Source organism: Chiloscyllium plagiosum, chromosome 4 (genome assembly GCF_004010195.1).
Source record: "Chiloscyllium plagiosum isolate BGI_BamShark_2017 chromosome 4, ASM401019v2, whole genome shotgun sequence".
Classification (NCBI taxonomy): Eukaryota; Metazoa; Chordata; class Chondrichthyes; order Orectolobiformes; family Hemiscylliidae; genus Chiloscyllium; species Chiloscyllium plagiosum.
Window position 1 is genome coordinate 101244197 of NC_057713.1, and position 19934 is coordinate 101264130.

A 19934-nucleotide genomic window follows, 5' to 3' on the forward strand; every position below is an offset into this window, starting at 1 on the left:
CCTTAAATATACTCAAAGGCTGAGGTTCCACAGCCCTCCAGAGTCGAGATTTCTGATGTGCATAACCCTGTGAATACAGAGATTTCACACCTCAAACCAAATTGACATTCTCCTTAATTTTTCCAATTGTGTCCCCTGTTCTAGACATTCCAACTGGAGATACATCTTCAACATAAGCATTACATTGTTTTGGTCTTGGCACTCACTCTTTGTCTCAAAAAGGCCAAATGGAATTTGAATTTATGTTAGTATCTTCATTCAAATTCAGAACTGGATTGCTGCCAGGCTAACTTAACTGTTATAAGTCTAAGTCAACAAAACAAAAGTTAATTTCAATAATCTTTTAGTGGAAGAATTGACACCATTCTAAATATACCCATCATCGATCTTTACAACACCAAGATCCTAGAGTGGCGTAGTTTTTAGTCATTTAATCTGCAGATTCTCAGTGTCTTCTCAATTGCTGACAAATTTCAGTTCATTAAAAAAAAGCTGACCAGCCCACAAGCAAACTTTTCCATCCTTCATAATGTGCACCTGTCAAAAAATGTTTTTTTAACCGATCACTGAAAATTAAACTCATTTGAAATGCTTCAGTCCAAAGTTACTTGAAACATTTTTAGAATGTGAAGATTAACAGACAGACGACTTGCAGAATGAGGACATACCATTACTGTTTTTTTGATCCTATGCGACGGCCCTGGGTAGTCTGATGAATACAAGTCTGTCAGAAACAAAGAGTTGATGAGCGTCGACTTTCCTAGTCCTGACTCACCTGTAACACAAACAGTTTCAAGAAAAGGTTTAGGGACAAAATAATTCATGTTAAATGATTTGCATTGCCTTCAGTTTTAAGTTTGATCCTCTTACCTCTGAATTCTTTAAATGAGTTCAAATAGAGCTAGTGATTACTGAAGATTTGCCAGATTTATACTCAGAATAAATGATCAATTTAATAGATTACTTAAAACCATCCACAGAATAAACGGCATTTTTGTCTTTTTTTAAAAATGGATTAGAATTCCTCACCATCTTTAAAAACATAATCCTCCACAGGTAGATTAAAAGTGGATCAATGATTTGAGCTACCATGCAGCTTGAAAACTTCTGGATCTCATGAGACTGACTATCCCTCAGTCACCACTTGGTACTAGATTGGCAGTACCTCTTTTCAGAGCTTTTCCTAATCCTCCAGAATTCCTTAAAATAAAGCTCTTTTGCCATGCCTCTTTCCCGGACTTCAAATGCCTAAAAAATGCTTCTGTCCCACAATGTTTCAGATTCTGCTCAACTCCTTAAGCAGCTCTAACTATGCAATGTCCATTTAAACTTAATCTCCAAAGTTCTCTGGGTTGCCCTTAACAATGCAAGCTATTAACAACCCAAGGGAAAAAAAAAGTATGATGCAAGGAAGGCAGCAAAGGCTTTGTGCAGTAAGAAATGGCTCAAAATGCTAATTATCTGCCCAATGTGAGCAACAAAATTGCCAGAACGCTTTCCCAACTTGTCTAACTCTTGCCAAAGCTCGATTGTTTTCATTCATGCCTTACTTCAATTAATTATCTTCAAACTAAAACAAAGAAAGTGAAATTGGTAATTGCTAGAATAAACTCGCCTCATTACAGATTCTTCAACTAAGGGGAACAGCTGCTTTCTACACAACTGTCCATGTCCCCGTATGTTATAGCCTCAATCAGGTTCCCTCTCAGCCTTCCAAAACCTGAACCTATCCAGAAATAAAAACAAATTGCTAGAAAAGCTCAGGTCTGACAGCATCTGGGGAGAGAAATCAGGGTTAACGTTTCAGGCCGAGTGACCCTTCGTCTGAACCTGTCCAATCTCTCTTCATAGCAAAAATGTTTCCCACTCAGTACACCCAAACATGCCCACTACTGATTTCATGATGAAAGACAGGTCATTGATGAAGCAGTCAAAACTTCTTGGGTCCAGCAAACTACTTGGAGGAATTCCAACACTGATGACTTGGGGCTGGGATGATGGGCTTCCAACAATCAAACCCAACATCACCCCAACTCAACCCTAATTCCCAACGAGTTCAATTTTCAGAGAGCTCCTTGATGCTATGCTCTGCCAAATGCAGCTTTGGTGTCAAAGACAATCATATCAACCCCACTTCGATTTCAGCTTTGCGCATTTTGAGACACTGGTTCTCAGGAGGTTGGGTTGGGTGTGTGGCACTGGCACAACCCAAATGAGATACAATCTTCTTTGAATGAAAAGTCCACAATCACTGATACTGCGAAGCATAGAGATGCTGGCAACAGGCGCAACATTAATGCTCCAGAACTAGCTTAGCCATCCGACAACTCCTCGATAACACGGCAAATTTCCCAATTATGTCCGGACCACAAAAGAAATTTGTGTCATCAACAGTCACAGGTGAGGTGCCAGAAGACTGCAGGTTGGCTAACATGGTACCATTATTTAAGAAAGGTGGTAAGGACAAGCCAGGGAACTATAGAGCCGTGAGCCCAATGTCAGTGGTGGGCAAGCTGTTGCCGAGTGAATCCTGAGGGACAGGATTTACACGTTTTGGAAAAGCAAGGACTGATTAGGGCCAATCAACATGGCTTTGTGCGTGGGAAATCATGTCTCATGAACTTGATTGAGTTTTTTTGAAAAAGGAGCAAAGAGGATTGATGGACGTGCTCTATATGGACTTCAGTAAGGTGTTCGACAAGGTTCCCCATGGGAGACTGGTTAGCAAGGTTAGATTTCATTGAATACAGGGAGAACTAGCCATTTGGATCCAGAGCTGGCTCGAAGGTAGAAGACAGAGGGTGATGGCGGAAGGGTTGTTTTTCAGACTGGAGGCCTGTGACCAGTGGAGTGCCACAAGGATCAGGTCCACTACTTTTCGTCATTTATACAAATGATTTGGATCTCAGCATAGGAGGTATAGTTAGTAGATTTGCAGATTACACCAAAATTGGAGGTGTAGTGGACAGCAAAGAAGGCTACCTCAAATTACAAGTGGATCTTGATCAGATGGGCCAATGGGCTGAGGAGTGGTAGATGGAGTTTAATTTAGATAAATGACAGGTGCTGCATTTTGGGAAAGCAAATCTTAGCAGAATTTAATGGTAAGTCCGAGGAAGTGTTGCTGAACAAAGAGACCTTGGAGTGCAGGTTCACAGCTCCTTGAAAGTAAAGTCGAAGGTGGATAAGATAGTGAAGGCAGCGTTTGGTATGCTTTCCTTTGTTGGTCAGAGCACAGAGTATGGGGGCTGGGAGGTCATGTTGCAGCTGTACAGGACATTGGTTAGGCCACTTTTGGAATAGTGCACGCAATTCTGGTCTCCTTCCTATTGGAAGGATGTTGTGAAACTTGAAAGGGTTCAGAAGAGATTTACAAGCATTTTGCCAGGGTTGAAAGATTTGAGCTAAAGGGAGAGGTTGAATACACTGGAGCTGTTTTCCATGGAGTGTTGAAGGCTGAGGGGAGACCTTCTAGAGGTTTATAAAACCATGAGGGGCATAGATAGGATAAATAGACAAAGTCTCTTCCCTAGGGTGGGGGAGTCCAGAACTAGATAGCATAGGTTTAGGGTGAGAGGGGAAAGATATAAAAAGGGACCTAAGGGGCAATGTTTTCACGCAGAAAATGATGAGTGTATGGAATTAGCTGCCAGAGGAAGTGGTGGAGACTACTACAACGCAATATTTAAAATGTGTCTGGATGTGTATATGAACAGGAAGTGTTGAGGGGGATATGGGCTAAGTGCTGGCAAATGGGATTAGATTGGGTTGGGATATCTGGTCAGCATGGACGAGTTGAACTGAAGGGTCTGTTTCCGTGCTGTACATCTATGACTCCACGAACAGCACAAATCAACCATTCAACCAATGTGAACCCATGTTCACAGGGAATTAGCTGCACCTCCGCATTCCTCAACTAGTCATATTACTATGACGGCGCCTCCTACAAAGCAACTCAAACTAACCATAAAAAGATTTAGCAGATTGACTGCCAAAATATTGTCACAAAGAAAATAAGGTATACATAGTCTGTTCAAAGCTAAAGATGGGAAAGATAAAAGAGCAAGTATGACAAAAGGCTGAGCTAAAGCCTGAGGAACCTCGTGCAACACCAACTGGGTCAAATGGCTGGTTTCTATGCCATATATTCCATGTACTTCTATGTTACATAATATCACTTGAAGTTTATTCAGTGCAAGTTCTCATCAAATTATGACATACTTGAAAGACATGTCCTAACCTGTGAAATGATGTTTGGTAGACAAGATTTTCCAGAGCTCAAAAACCCTCAACTCTGACATTTATGATTAAGAATTATGCCCAATGCTTTACATTTCTTCTGCAGCATGAGTCTTTTTTTAGAGCAAGTCTGCAAAAAATTTGGAGTCAGCCATGTTTCAATGATCATGTGATCACCTCTGATACATAGGTTTTGGTATAAAACTCTACTCCAGAGTCTACCGCATATAATCTAAGCCAATATTCCAAATGGTACTGAGTGCTGCAGTGACAGATGTAAGTGATCCCTCAACATCAATTAAATCATCAAGGAGTGTCTAATTATCCCTCATCCAAACAACAAAAACAAGGATCCCTCTTGTGACACAGTGGCAGAGGCCCTACCCCTGGTCCAGGAGGCCCAGGTCCAAGTCCCACCTGCTCCAGAGGCAATAACATCTCTGAACAGACTAATAAGAAAACTAGATTAATAAACTAAACAGCACAACTGGAGACCTGATCATTTATTTAATTGCTCTGTTAGATCTTCATAGACACAAATTGGTTGCTATGTTCACTACACTCTAACAGCGACTGCCTTTCACAAGTACATTATGGAACAGCAGTCACAACAAACATTACGTATTGCAAAATCATTATTGAACATACCAATGCCGGTCTGATTTCTACAGTCATGACCAATCATAATATCACGGCTGGAGGTCTGCAAAGCTTTCACAAAATATTTTCAATACATCCATAAAATCTAGGATACAAACAGTTCATTTTTCTCCACAAAGAGTTTGGGAGACGGAAGTTTATGCCTTCCTGTCTGTGTTGAGCTTTAAAATTGCACATATACAAGAAAATAATTCTTTCAACTTCTACATTAAATGCCATTTTAATTGGCGGGGAGAAAGAAAATGTAATTTTTTTTGATATCGTGCAACTGAATTATAATTGCTCATTAGTTCAAAGAGAAGCCAGTATGGTGACGAAAAAATTACATAACCAAACAGATTAACGAAAAATAATGACAGCTCTGGGGAAGGTCTGACACAAATCTCAATGTTCTGGCCCAGAGGTTAAGACATTACAACTGCACATAAAATCCTAAAATAGTGAGGAATGCTGACATTCAATTATCACGTTACAAACAACCAAGCCAAACTACAGAAACAAAATGATCAGCTACTTTCTTCAACATCATGCTCAAATTTGCACATACCACAAATCTGATAAAAAAGTGTTAGCTCAGACAATGATTTCATCAAATGAATGTGGTATTCTCACAGTCTCAAGTCTGATCAGGACCATCTTCTCAGCTCTATTCTGCTATGTCCATTGCATGTTCAAAAAGTCCTGTCTTTCCAACCTCCAAGTAATAAAATAACAAAGAAAGCTCAGAATTACACTCAACTAAACAAACTAAATTCAATTAACTTAAAATCGCGGAACCTAAGCTTCAACCCATTACCAGAATCATGATCTTGTGTATTAGCTTCTAAAAGTCTTAAAAATCTTACTTTTCCAATTAGGATATCACTGACAGCTGCAATATATTTTCCTATTTACTTGGAGATTTAGGGTGAGTGTTGCAGAATAGAAATAAGTTAATTGGAGGTCCTTCTGCCGGAAAGGGAGTGTGGCACAAGTATCAAACAAGTTATGTACAATGTGTTGCACGCAAGTTGGAGTTCATAGACACCTTGCTTCAAGATTTAACACAAACAGAATGTTATGGAGAAAGTGAGGATTGGTGATGCTAGAGATCAGAGTTGAGCGCGTGGTGCTGGAAAAACACAGCAGGTCAGGCAGCATCCAAGCAGGAGAAACCGACGTTTAGGCATAAGCCCTTCATCAGGAATGAGGCTTGTGAACCAAGGGAGTGGAGAGATAAATGGGCGGGATGGTGTGTGTCTGAGTATGCGATAGGTAGATGAAAGTGGGGGTAATGGTGATAGGTCCAAGAGGAGGGTGCAGCAAATAGGTGGGAAGGAAGATGGACAGTTGGACATGTAGGACAGGTCATGAGGGTATGTAGAGTTGGAAGGTTGGATTTGGGATGGTGGGGGAGGAGAAATCAGGAAGCTGGTGAAACCCACATTGATGCCATGAGACTGGAGGGTCCCAAGGCAGAAGATGAGGCATTCTTCATCCAAGCATCGGGTGGTTAAGGTGTGGCGATGGAGGCGGCCCAGGACCTGCATGTCCTTAGCGGAGATGAAGTATTCAGCCAGAGGGTGGTGTGGTTGGTTGGTGCAGGTATCCTGGAGATGTTCTCTGAAGCATTCTGCCAGTAGGCATCCCATCTCCTCAATGTCGAGGAGACTACAACAGGAGCAACGGATACAGTAAATGACATATGTGGAAGTGCAGACAAAACTCTGATCGATGTGGAAGGCTCCTTTGGGGCCTTGGATGGGGTTGGGGGGATGGGGAGGAGGAGGAAGAAGAACGGCGTTGGCCACAAATTTTACAATTACTGTGGTGGCAGGGGAAGGTGCCGAGAGGAGAGGGTGGGTCAGTGGGGTATGGGCCTGACAAGAGGGAGGGAATGGTCTTCAGAACGCAGATGGGGTGGGCAGGGAAATATATCCCTGGCGGTGGTGTCAGTTTGTAGGTCCTGTGGTGGACTGGTCCACCTGGGAGTAGATGCAGCAGAGGTGGAGGAATTGGGAATAAGGGATAATGTTTTTGCAGAAGGCAGGGTGGGAAGAGGTGTAGTCCAGCTGGCTGTGGAAGTCAGTGGGTTTGCAGAAGACGTCTGCGTTGAGTTGGTCTCCATTGATGGAGCTGGAGAGATCCAGGAAGGGAAGGGGAGGTATTCAAGATGGTCCAGGTGAATTTGAGGTCAGGGTGCAATGTGTTGGTGAAGTTGATTTACTGTTCAACCTCCTTGTGGGAGCACGAAGTGGCACCGATACAGTCATCAATGTCACAGAGGAAAAGGTGGGGAATGGTGGCGGTGTAACTGCGGAAGATGGACTGTTCCACGTAACCAACAAAGAGACAGGCATTGCTAGGGCCCCGTGCAGGTACCTATGGCTACCCCTTTTATGTTTATGGATACTGATGCAAGGCATAACCATGCTAATTTCTTCTCCAAATTGGCTCTTTAATCAACTAATGTAACTGAGTTGCAATATCATCCATATGCATGCATTTTTATTGAGATGTTTGATAACAGACCGGGACTTCAGAGGTCCCATTTGCCATCTTAGTTGGATGCAAGAATTCCATGGCATCATTGCAATAGTGGGGAACTATCCCAGTGTCCTGATACAATAACTATTCTTTACCAGCTTCATTACAACAGTTTATCTCAATTCCTATTACTGCGAGAAACTGTTGGGAGTTTGCAGCAGACAAATTGGCTTCACATTTTTCAATAAAATACGTTGGAATGTAAGAAGTACTATACAAGTACGAAACTCTTTGTCAGAGATCCAAAAGTACTTGGAGAATTAACCAAGTTAAATGCCAACTTTAACACAATTACTAATTCAGTACTCAGTACTCCAGGCAGGAGCATGGTTTACAACTCATGCTCTACTAGTGGGGAGATGTTTCACAGCAGAAATTAACTTCTGGAATCAATCAATTGTTTCCAAACACAGACGGACACTGCTGTTACTGGACAAAATATACCGTTGTTTTGATACCCAGTGAAGTCAGACTTGGCTGATAGTCATCTTCAGATGAACTGCTTCTATTTTTTTAAGGGTGAAATTAATCTTACAATCCAAGATTTGGAGGAGTCCGTGTTAGACTGGGGTGAACAAACTCTCACATGCAGACCCCCCTCTTATACACAAGTTCTCTCTCATACGTGCACACATACATCCTTCACACACACACAGACACACACACAGACACACACACAGACACACACACAGACACACACACAGGTTTATACTCCATCACAAACTCATTTTCCCAAACCTGTACACACACAAGCACTCTCTCTCACATGCACTCACTCTCTCCTGCACGTGCACGCAGAGGGGTTTATGGGGTAAATTTATATTTGCAGATACATTCTATTCTGTTCAAAAAATACATAACCTATAGGCAGCCAATGCATGTAATATTTTGTAAATTACACTTCAGAAATTGACTTAAAAGAATGGGACTTGAAAGTAATTCTGGAATTTACATATTAAAGAACCAAAAAGACTTAACAGCAATCTAGGTTTGTTCAACAAATCATTTCAGGTGCAAGACACTAATCTTTTTCTGGAAATTCTGTCTTATGATCCTGCTTCACAACCATCTGAAGTAGCAGCAGCAGCGCTTTGAAAGCTAGTGCCTCCAAGTAAACATGGTGGCTCAGTGGTTAGCACTGCTGCCTCTCAGCACCAGAGTCCCACGATCGATTCCAGCCTTGAGTGACTGTGTGGAGTTTACACATTCTCCCTGTGTCTTCCTCCCACCAGTCCAAACACGTGCAGATCAGGTGAATTGGCCATGCTAAATTGCCCATAGTGTTAGGTGGATTAGCCAGAGGGAAATGGGACTGGCTGGGTTACTCTTCGGAGGGTCGGTGTGGCCTGTTTCCACACTGCAGGGAATCTAAAATCTAAAAATAATTTTAAAAAAACCTGTTAGACTATAACCTGACGTTGTGAGATTTTTAACTTTATAATCCAAGAATCCTTTACTGATTCCAGGTGGACTTGTTGGGCCGAAGGGCCTGTTTCCACACTGCAGGGAATCTAAAATCTAAAAATAATTTTTAAAAAAACCTGTTAGACTATAACCTGACGTTGTGAGATTTTTAACTTTATAATCCAAGAATCCTTTACTGATTCCAGACAACAGTTGCTACATTCCAAGTGGTACAACATAAATACATTCAGAATTCAAAGTAGGTTGACATCACCGATAGCAGTTTGCCACAATGAGTTGCTGCGTGCCACTTTCAGTTAAAGAACAAGACACAGACTTCGATTCATTCGAAGCCCACTAGCGCAAAAGTTGTTGAAATTATCTGATCAGATCAAAGATTTTCTAAGCAATCTGTTCAAACGTGTTATATCACAACTCTGGAGAAAATGGGACTTCATTCAAGGTCTCCTGGCTCATAGGTAGCAACATTACCACTGACAATTGTAATAATCAAAAACAGTTGGTATTCCACTTTGATAATCACCAGAGGATAATGTCAGCTTTGTCATCAACATCCATATCTGAATTTTTAAAATCTTATCCTTCATCCCTAATCATTTGCATGTTTTAGGAATCTAAGTGAATCAGAATGTTACGTTTTTAGGAGGCCATGATCAGAATTGCTTAATAATAGATAAATCAATGAAGTGGAGAAACACAGTGGGTCTGGCAACATCCAAAAAGAGAAACAGAGTTAACAACGCAAATCCAGTGACTCATCTTCAGAGTACATCATAGTACACAAGCCAAATAAAGCGAGAATGGGTATAAAGAGATGGGTCCAAAGTAATTGAGTACAGTAATGGTTGTAGTGAAGAGAGATCTGTCTAGAGCAGATGTTAACAGCAAAATATAGGTCAGCTCTGTGACAAGAAAACTAAGAAAACCAGATGCTGTCAGAGTCATGGAGATGAAGGGACAAAATGGGAGACCAAGTTCAAGGCCTGATGCTGTTCAACTCAATGCTGAATCCCGAAAGTGGCCAAGTTTGAAAACAGAAACGGAGTACTTCCTGCCACCATACTGGTGTTGATATCTTCGTGTGCCTAGAACCAGACACCAGCACAAACCCCTCCCAAATACACATGCATGATGCCAATGACACAGAGGAATCCTTCACTGCATTTGCAGCTCCATCCTGCACAAGGTTCTCCTGTCTAGCATTTGACTTACTTCTAATTAATTTAAAACGCTTGATAAACACTGAATTTATTGCTCCTGTTTCTTGATGCAGATACCTTGCTACTGCATCACTCAACTGTGCCCTCTGCAGTTGCATGGATTACAAATGCAGCCAAATGGCAAATGTAATGATCTTCCTCAGCTTGCCTGGACTTCACTCAGATGTTGCAGACTACAGAAAGTGTAGACATAGTAACAAGATAGTGTCTTAAAATGACAAGCAATTAGAAGGTTGAGGTCATTCTTGTAACTAAGCACTGGAGTTCTGAAAAGTGGTCACTCAGTCTGCATTTGGTCTCCATAATGCACAGGAGATGAGAAGTAACAGCTGAGTACTGGTGAAACTTGTCAGGTCTGGTAACGTCAATGGAGAGAGAAAAACAGATTAACATTTCAAATTCAAGATGACTGTATAGAGAGGAACCATGTTGACTCCATTTGTATACAGTAGACTGGACTCAAAGTGATACAATTAAATCATAGCTTCACCTAAATGGATAGTTTAAGACCTTGGACGGGGAGGAGGGAAACAGTCAAAGGCAAATGCTGCACTTCCCGTGATAGTATGGGGTGATTCAGGGAATATGATATGATTGGATTGAGTGCCATGGAAGAAATGGCCTCTTCAGAAAGCTGAAGTAAATGTGCTCGGTGACATCATCATGAAGGAAATTGACAAAAGACAATCTTTTGAACAAGAGGGCTGGTGAGGCAGAAAGTGAAGACAAGGGAAATCCTATTGCAATTTTAGGAGGGAAGACAAGCAGGAAAAGCAGAAGTGCAAATAGAGGGAGTTACATTATTGCGGACTTCATTCCTACATTGGCTTTTCAGAACAGGGGAGCAGGTTGGGGTCCCTGGCTGAGGAAAAAGACATATTGAAAGCACCCTTGTGGAAGGTAGCATCATTAAAAGAGGTGTGACAAAGAAATTGAGACAGTTTTGTCCAGTTCCAGGTGAGAGTATATGAAGCAGCACTGGTGCCGTTAATTTTAGCACAATAAAGAATTTGAAATCCAATACTACTTCATCAGAACCTGAAATAATCAGGATTTCTCTCTCCACAGATGCTGTCTGACTTGAGTGCTTCCAGCATTTTCAGTTTTCCTTCAATAAAACTTGAACATTACATACTTTAATTTAGAAACGAGAACATTTATCAGAGTACGTTGAAGGGTTCCTCCAAAATTAGAGGAACCATGTCACATGACTACATAGAAAATGCCAGAACCAGCAGCGTAGATTTAAGCCAATAAAAACAAATAAAACTTTGTGTATTTGATTTTTAAATTAAGTCTGGAACCAATTTGAAATTTTCAAAGATTGTATAATTTAGAGCCTGGTATCAAAAACATAAGCCATTATATATCACAGAAGTTTAAAAGTATCTACTAGAATGAAGATGAGCATTTGCAAGCTGGTGACCTGCTGCTTAGAACAAGATATTGTTATTGATTAAAACCTTTTCAAGATGAATCAAATTAATCAAATGCACAAATCTTCACAGTTTAGCTAATGTGCTCTGTTTGAGATTTGTCTAACTTCACCTTTGCTTATTAGTTTTGAATTATTTCAGAAGCAAAATGTCATAATAGATCAACTTAATTTCCTGATCAACAGTTGGGCAGCACTACAGACAAGATAGAAAACAGAAGCATAGCAATGTTGTTTTTGAGTGGAACGTTTGTATTGTGTTAGATGTATTCCCAGTAATAAAAGCAGCAGTAAGATAATGCCCTGAAAACTATTTGAAATGAAATCATGGGAGACTTCATTTTGTTATGTACTCTTATTTACAAAGACACACAGAAGTCAAGATTGTTCAAACTACCCATGACACAGATGCATTCTAAAAATTATTTAATTTATTCAATGCTAAAACAGTATCTGTCTGATAAATGATTTACAAACAACGCTGGAATAGATTACCAAAGCGTACTGGATTCTCATCCATTTTTAGTCCAAACAGAACTCTCATTTTTACTAGACACCAAGTATATCTGAACCATGTGTTTACAGGATAAAGAAGTGACATAGTAATCCCAGTCAAGTAACCAACTATTTTACAGAATGGATTTCCAGTTTTAAGTTCTCATTATAGCAATGAGAATACTATTCACCACATTTCAAATGGTTAGCTACACCATTGTGCCAAAGAGAACGAAGGTAGATCCCATAAATAATTTGCATTTCCATCCTTACACCATAGGACCTTCAAAGTGAGACACAGATTTTGGGTAAATTCCAGACAAAGTTAACACAATATTGCACAGTAGTTCCCAGTGCCCAAGTGCATCTACATCCAGATACATACTAACCAAGGTGTGAACCATGTATGTAGCCGAAAACAAAGCAAGCCAAGTGTGGGGCATGTGCTCCCAAATTTCCTCAAACATTTATAATCATACATTTATCCTTAGCTCCAGCAATAGCTCCATTTAAAGTTGAGCTTAAAGTACAAAACATCAGCAAACACTACAGTGCAATAGGACGCGACATCTTTAAATAAGAGGTGGAATTATTCATTCAGATCATAAAAAATCCCATGCACTGCTTCAAGAGCAGGATAATTTGCCTTTTAAATCGGTTATTATTTATCCCTCAACCAATTCATCAAAAGAGAGTTTAAACTATAATTTATACTTTCATTTATGGAAACTTGCTATCCCAATCTGGCTGCCACAATATCCTATTTGTGAAATAGGCAATTTTGTAATATTTCCACTGTGTCAAGCTTTGGAATGCTCCTTCCTTTCCTTGAGATCGTGGGGATCCTAATATAGCCGCCCCAAGGTGCATAAGATAACATTATATGCAGATGATATTCTCAATTTTCTTTCAAACCTGGCAGTTTCTGTGACCAATTTGATACAAATGTATCAACTCATTTGACTTTTTCTCAGGTTACAAAACAATTTTTCAAAATCGGAGGCTATGCCTATGGGGGGTCTTTGGGGAAAACTGGATGTTGAAGGTGGGTTCCCCTTTAAGTGGGCACAAGGAGGCTCTCTTTATCTGAGCGTCTCTGTTACCCCTAGTTTTGATCAGTTATTCAAGCCTCATATCGTTTGTTTGACAAGATTAAACAAGACCAAAGATGGGGGCCCTTCCAAGACCATGGCTAGGTTGAGTTGCTCTTATTAAAATTAATGTTCTTCCTCGCTTATTATACCCTCTGAAGATGCTTCCCTTGCTTTTTCCGAAACAAACATTTTGACAATTAAATGGTTGGTTTCGTTTTTATTTGGCACTATAAGAGGCCCCTTATCAAGCTTACAAAATTGCAAATGACCCAGGGGTTGGGAAGAGTGGATCTCCCGGATGTCAGAAGATATCAATTGAGCTCACTTCTATCCTTTAAGTGTGACTGGTCCTGTGAGGACTGTGTCGATAAGGTTGGACATTGAGGCCTCCCAGGCCGTGTCTTTTTATTAACCTGCGTTTCTGGACAAAATGAGGGTAGTTGCAGAACATTGCAACAATTCAATAGTTATTAATATTGTCAAAGCGTGGAGGGCAATGAGACAGATGGAGGGTAATATGGCTAAAACATCTTTCCATACTCCCATAGTTGGTATGCCAGGTTTCAGGCCAGGGACAATGGATCCTGGGTTTAAGTCCTCGGCAGATAGGGGAGCCGCTTGTTTGGGTGACCTATTTGAAGAAGAAATGCTGACGTCATTTGATCAAAAATTCGTTAGTATAGATTATCGAGTAGGGTCCTCTTCCTTTTTTTTCAGATCAGAGATTTTATCCAAAAGAGAGACTACGCTTCTGACTGTTATAGATCTGATATGGAAAACAGGGTGCTTCAGGCTCAGAGCACTCTTTCAGTGAGTACTCTCTATCATTTGTGTCGTGGCGGTGGGGGGGTGGCGCTGTGTGTGTGGGGGGGTGGTATGTGTGTGTGTGTGGTGGCATGCGTGCCCTCATTCATTATTTGTGGTCCTGCCACAGGCTCCATATGTACTGGAGCACCGTGGAAGCAATAATAGATAGGGTCTTGGGGACCAAAGTAAAGGTGGACCCAGTTTCTCTTTTCCTGGGTTCACCAAACTTATCTCCCTGAGATGTACTTGTAAAAAAGCTTTTTAGCATCTTCACTTTTTATGCAAGGGAAGAACATTCTGATGTGCTGGGTGTCTGAGAACCTCCTGGGTCTGTTAGGATGACCTAAGTTAATTATGGAACACATTCCTTTGGACTTTCTTATAAACATGGTGCATCAGAAAATGGACAATATTTCTAAGACATGGCAGCCCTTTTTGAATTATTTGGAAGCAGATCTGACCACCATTTTAATTAGGGCTTTTGTTTAGCCATGGTGGCTTGGTTTAATATGCTTAATGTGTTGACAGGAAGAATTTTGAGCAAATGTGGGTTTAATAATTGATGCTCTCAAAGGTTGAGATAGGAGGTCTTGTTATGCTGAGCGGTGTTATTTACTGATTTATTGATGTGGAATGAGTGGAGCTGTGAGTTCTTTTGTAGAATAGTACTATAGTTGGTTTATTGTTTATAGCTGTTTTTGTTATATTTTCTTATCTTTTAATTATTTAATTTTGTAAAGAAAATTTTTTTCAAATTAAAATTTTTTTTAAAAAAGAACTGATTAAGCTGAACTTGTTCTACCAACTTTGACACAGACTATTGATGATCCAAAGTGTGGTTTAATATCAGCAGAATCACCATGAATTGGAGGACAATTTTTTTTGCTCATCTCTATTCATTTCAATGTCTATATTCATTGCCCCTATAAGAATATGAATTCCTGCATGTGATCTACAACCCAAGCTCTAACAAGGATGGCAACAGCAATCTCATTACTGGCACAGAGACCAAATAAATAGATTCAGGCATTTACAACAAGGAAACCACTTGGTCCACACTGGTCGAGGATCTGACTACACTTCATTTTCCTGCTTTTGGTCCATACCCCAGGAGGCTACACCAAAACAGGTGAATATCTAACTACTGCTTCAATGGTTATGAAAATTTCTCACGCACCCACTTTTTAACATAGGGGTGTTAGGAGTCAGGAACGCACCAATTTATTTTTAAAAAGCACTCCACAATCCCTCGTAGATTTTACTCCTTACCTTGAATATATGCCACCTGGTTTTTGATCCCTTAAATTATGGATAAAGAGCCATCCTATCCACCCAATCAACACCACTCAATCTTATACAGCTCTATTAGGTCCCCTGTCAAACTTGCTTTGTCTCAAGGAAAACAACCCCAGCCAACCCAATCATTGCTCATATACCAGACCCTCCAGCCTGGGTAGTATCCTGATAAGTCTCTACTCCAACCTAAGTAGTGCAACCACCTCCTTCTTACATGGTAAGCAGAACTGCACCCAGTATTCCACTTGTGGAGTAACTAGCTTTTTAAAAACAGTATCAGCATTACTTCCCTGCTCTTAGATTGGTGTCTTGGATAATAAAGGCAAGTATCCCATTTGTTTTCTTAACCACAATTTATCTGACCTACTACTTTCAGTGATCTATGGGCATATCAAGGTCCCTCTGATCCTCAGTGCTTGTCAGAGTCCTAACATTCAGACTTGTCAGCTCTCTCCAAACTCTCCTTCACTTTTCCTAGTCGAATTCCATTTGGCATATGATCTATTTGGCCCATCTGTTGATATGTTCTTGAGACATTCAAAAAGGCACCGGATGATTATTTGGAGAGAACTGGTGCATAGGAATATGTGAAGACATTAGCAGATGGTCACTAGGAAATAGAACTGGTGCAGGTACGATGTGCCCAATAGGCTCCTCCTGTGCTGTAACAACTGAGATTCTGACATCATCTGCAGTTTACAGCCATCTTGCTCATCATTTTCCATATTAGTAATTTTTGCATCATCCCCAAACTTCTCGATCATTTGTTCTACATTTAAATCCAAATCATGAACAGACACCATAATCAGCAAGAGCCCCAATACCAAGCCTTGTGGAACCCCAATGGAAGCAAACTTCCAGTTACAGGAACACCTACCATCACCACCTGTTTCTTTCCTCACTGCCAACCTTTGGATCCAGCACACCATTTTATCTTGGATGATGGATTCTTAATTTCTTGACCAAAGGACCCTATCAAAGCCCTGACTGAAGTCCATGCAGACCATACCAAATCAATTACTGCATCAACACTCCTAATTCCTTTCTCAAAAAAAAAGTAGTCAAACATGAACTTCCCGAAATAAATCCATACAGACTATTCTGGATTAGTTTGTTGTTCCATATTGAGGTCCAATACATGAAACTTTATGCTGGTCTAATTTTATATGGTGACAAAATTGCAGTTATAGTCCTGATAACCCCAGTTCATTCAGATAAACTAACATTTGCAAATATAACCTAGTGCAAGAATCTTGGTGCTTGGAGTAATACTGCTTTAGAAACATTTGCAGTTTACACCCACATTGCCATAAATAGATTAGAAAAACATTCCAACAAGTTGAACTGTGATACATAACTTATATCTATGCATTTCTCAGAATATGACAGTCTCAAAAGGCCGTGACTACATTCCTGCCTAAGCAGTACTTAGTTATATCAGAATGCTCCTGCTTAAATCTCTGGCAATTATTTCATCAGGAGCAATTTTTAAAATACACTGGTGCAGTGTGTTGCTGATATGAATATTCAGTTCTCAAGAATATTTAATGAGGGATCTTTAAAATTCCTGATTTCAACAATGCTTCCAAGCAATGGCAATTAAATAGGTTTCAGTCCCATCTCCAAAGGCTGTGAACAAGAATTTCTCTGTTCAGTGATACTTTGTAGTGTGCAAATGTTGCCTAACTAGTATAATAGAAAAAGTAATAAAAGGCATGAAGTCGCTGAAAGGTGATAAATTGATGGGACTATGGTGCCATTTCTCAGAATCTCAGACACAAAATAAAATACATGTGGATACTGGAAATCTGAAATAAAAACAATGCTCAAATACAGAATTTTACAGCAATTAGTTGCCAACTGCAACACTACATCAGCAACTTACCGCAGAAACATATTTTAATAACTGAACTGGATGAAATAATGGTACATGGCATTAAGTGCAATTAGAATAGAGTTTAACAAGTCAGCAAAACCATCTGGCCCCTTCATCAAAACATGGAAATATCTTTAAGAATTCATGGACATAAATTACACATTACACTTCAATTAACATACACATTCTTAAAGCTGAACAAAACACTGCAAACCCACAAATTTTTAAGCGGTAATAGCTCTTGTGTTTGTACACTTAAATTTTCAGTATATTGCATTCATTTGAATGAGCACTGAGAAGGTGCCATGCAGAGTACAATCCAACCTGTTCATATACCAGATTCATGCTCTCAGTTGGAGACTCTTTCTGAACTATTAATGCAAATATTGTCTGACCTTCAAGCAATTAGAACTGAAGCAATTTTGGAAAAGGCAAGAAGGATTTGAATGCAATGAATAGATATTAAACCTGCAAAACCCAACACTTCTCTCTTCTGGGCACCCAAACCTATCATGCATTCCTTGGTTACACAGTCATGTTTAATGCAAATTTCTTTAAACTTCAAGTTCACCACAACCCCCATGCGAACTGCATGCCTAGAAAAATGGAAATAGCACAATTGTAAACATCAGGTTATCATTAAATGAGACGACAAACTATCACTGAAATTAAGGAATAAACTTTTCCAAGTGAAAAACTGAAACACACAGAATACTTGCAGTTACTGAGGTGTCTTAGTTCAGGGTTCTCTCAAGATTAACATGCAGTTTCAGTTAGCAATCAGGAAGGCAAAGTCATTTCAAGACGGCTCAAAGAGCAGGGATGTACCGATTAGGCTGCCTAACAACTTGGTCAGATCACATTTAGAATATTGAGAGCAGTTTTGGGCTACATATTTAAGGATAGATGTATTGGTCTTGCAGTGGGTCCAGAGGAGGTACCCAAGAATGATCCCAGGAACGAAAGGTTGGTCATATGAGATCATCCTCAGATGATGCAAATGCTAATGCCGAATCCTGGGGAATCGTTATGCAAACAATTTTCTGAATGGAAGCGATTGAACAATAGTTTAACTTGACAATAGCAAGGGGGAGTAGTAGCAAATGACTGTCTGTTGAGGTGTGGGTGATTTGGCATTCTTTCATGATTGTCGTTCTCGCCCAAAAATGGTGCAGTTAACCCTTTAGTATTACATTAATGGCCCGAGAGAGATTCCTATTTAATCTTTGATCATTACACATTGACATTCAGAAAACTGTACGTGTAATGTGGAGCATCACAATTGCAGGATTTTGTTGCGTAAAGTTTGGCAGATATTCTTGAGAATGGAGATTACTTTTAGTCTTGTGTTGGGTTTGAGAGGAATATTCCTTTGCTTGTGTAGCTTATCTGTGCTTTATATTTTACCACCTTTTTTTGGGGAGTGGGGGGGAGAGAAATACCCAGCTTCCACTTATTCCACTTGGCACAAGGACAAGATCTCTACAGCTGACACAAAAGTGTCTTGTTAATGACTGGCACAAACTTAGTCAGAACTTGATCATTTTTGCGAGTCATTAAGAGACTGATTAACTTTCTGGGCGAGTTTCAGTACCCGTGCAACTGCCTATGCAGGCACTCAATACTTGGATGACTGATAATTTGTCAATGTATGTTTGTACAGCAGGGTTCAAGACTACAGAAACAATTTGGTTGATTACAGGAAATTCTTGAACTGTTCTACTTGGACATGAAAACTTTTCATGCAAGCCAGCAGTTAAACCACAAAGGAGTATAATCCCCTCAGTGTCTGAATTACAGAGAAGCATTGTTTCTTCAAAATGATTGGGTGTTTCTGTATTCTGTATGTTGAGGACCCTTGGTTTGTACTCAAAGGATCTAGGTGGGATCTCCCTGAAATGTACAGAAAACAGAGGTCGAGATAGCTCATGGAGAAGGTATATCCATAAATAGGGCAGTTAGGATTCAAGACAGCCTCAGAATGAAGGGCAATCCATTAAGAACTGAGATGAGGAGGAATTTCTTCAGCCAAAGGGTAGTTAATCTTGAAACTCATTGCCGCAGATGTCTTGTGGAGGACATCATTGCATTTCAGAGAAAAGTAGACAGGATGAGGATGAGGAAGGCTAACAAAGTTTACAGGGAGAAGGTAGGAGAATTTCTAAATTCTTGGAAGAGCAGGGTCGGATTAGAACAAGTCAACATGAATTTAGTAAGGGGTGGTCGTACCTGACAAACCTGTTGGAGTTCTTTGAAGAGGTGACAAGTAGGTTAGACCAGGGAACCCAGTGGATGTGGTCTACCTAGATTTCCAAAAGGCCTTTGATAAGGTGCCACACAAGAGGCTGCTGAGCAAGGTGAGGGCCCATGGTGTTCGAGGTGAGCTACTGGTATGGATTGAGGATTGGCTGTCTGACAGAAGGCAGAGAGTTGGGATAAAAGGTTCTTTTTCGGAATGGCAGCCGGTGACAAGCGGTGTCCCGCAGGGTTCAGTGTTGGCGCCGCAGCTGTTCACATTATATATTAATGATCTGGATGAACGGACTGGGGGCATTCTAGCAAAGTATGCCAATAATACAAAGTTAGGTGGACAGGCAGGTAGTACTGAGGAAGTGGGGAGGCTGCAGAAGGAAATAGACAGTTTGGAAGAGTGGTCCAGGAAATGGCTGATGGAATTCAAATGTGAGGAAATGCGAGGTCTTGCACTTTGGAAAAAAGAATACAAGCATGGACTACTTTCTAAACGGTGAGAAAATTCGTAAAGCCAAAGTACAGAGGGATCTGGGAGTGCTAGTTGAGGATTCTCTAAAGGTAAACATGCAGGTTGAGCCCGTGATTAAGAAAGCGAATGCAATGCTGTC

General features: G+C 40.4%; 1 protein-coding gene and 1 long non-coding RNA gene across 3 annotated transcripts in view; one reads left to right on the top strand and one right to left on the bottom strand.

Moving 5' to 3' along the window:
• The window catches only part of LOC122549258 (septin-7), a 140868-nt gene that overhangs the window by 58836 nt on the left and 62098 nt on the right, over nucleotides 1-19934 (bottom strand). For both annotated transcript variants that reach the window (XM_043688754.1, XM_043688753.1), the window contains exon 4: nucleotides 669-775. In XM_043688754.1, the coding sequence (XP_043544689.1) occupies nucleotides 669-775 (107 nt within the window). The remainder of the gene's footprint in view (nucleotides 1-668; nucleotides 776-19934) is intronic.
• LOC122549259 lies at nucleotides 693-11680 on the top strand. The gene is made up of 3 exons (XR_006311470.1): nucleotides 693-777; nucleotides 9036-9041; nucleotides 11667-11680. It is a non-coding gene; the product is annotated as an uncharacterized LOC122549259 (long non-coding RNA).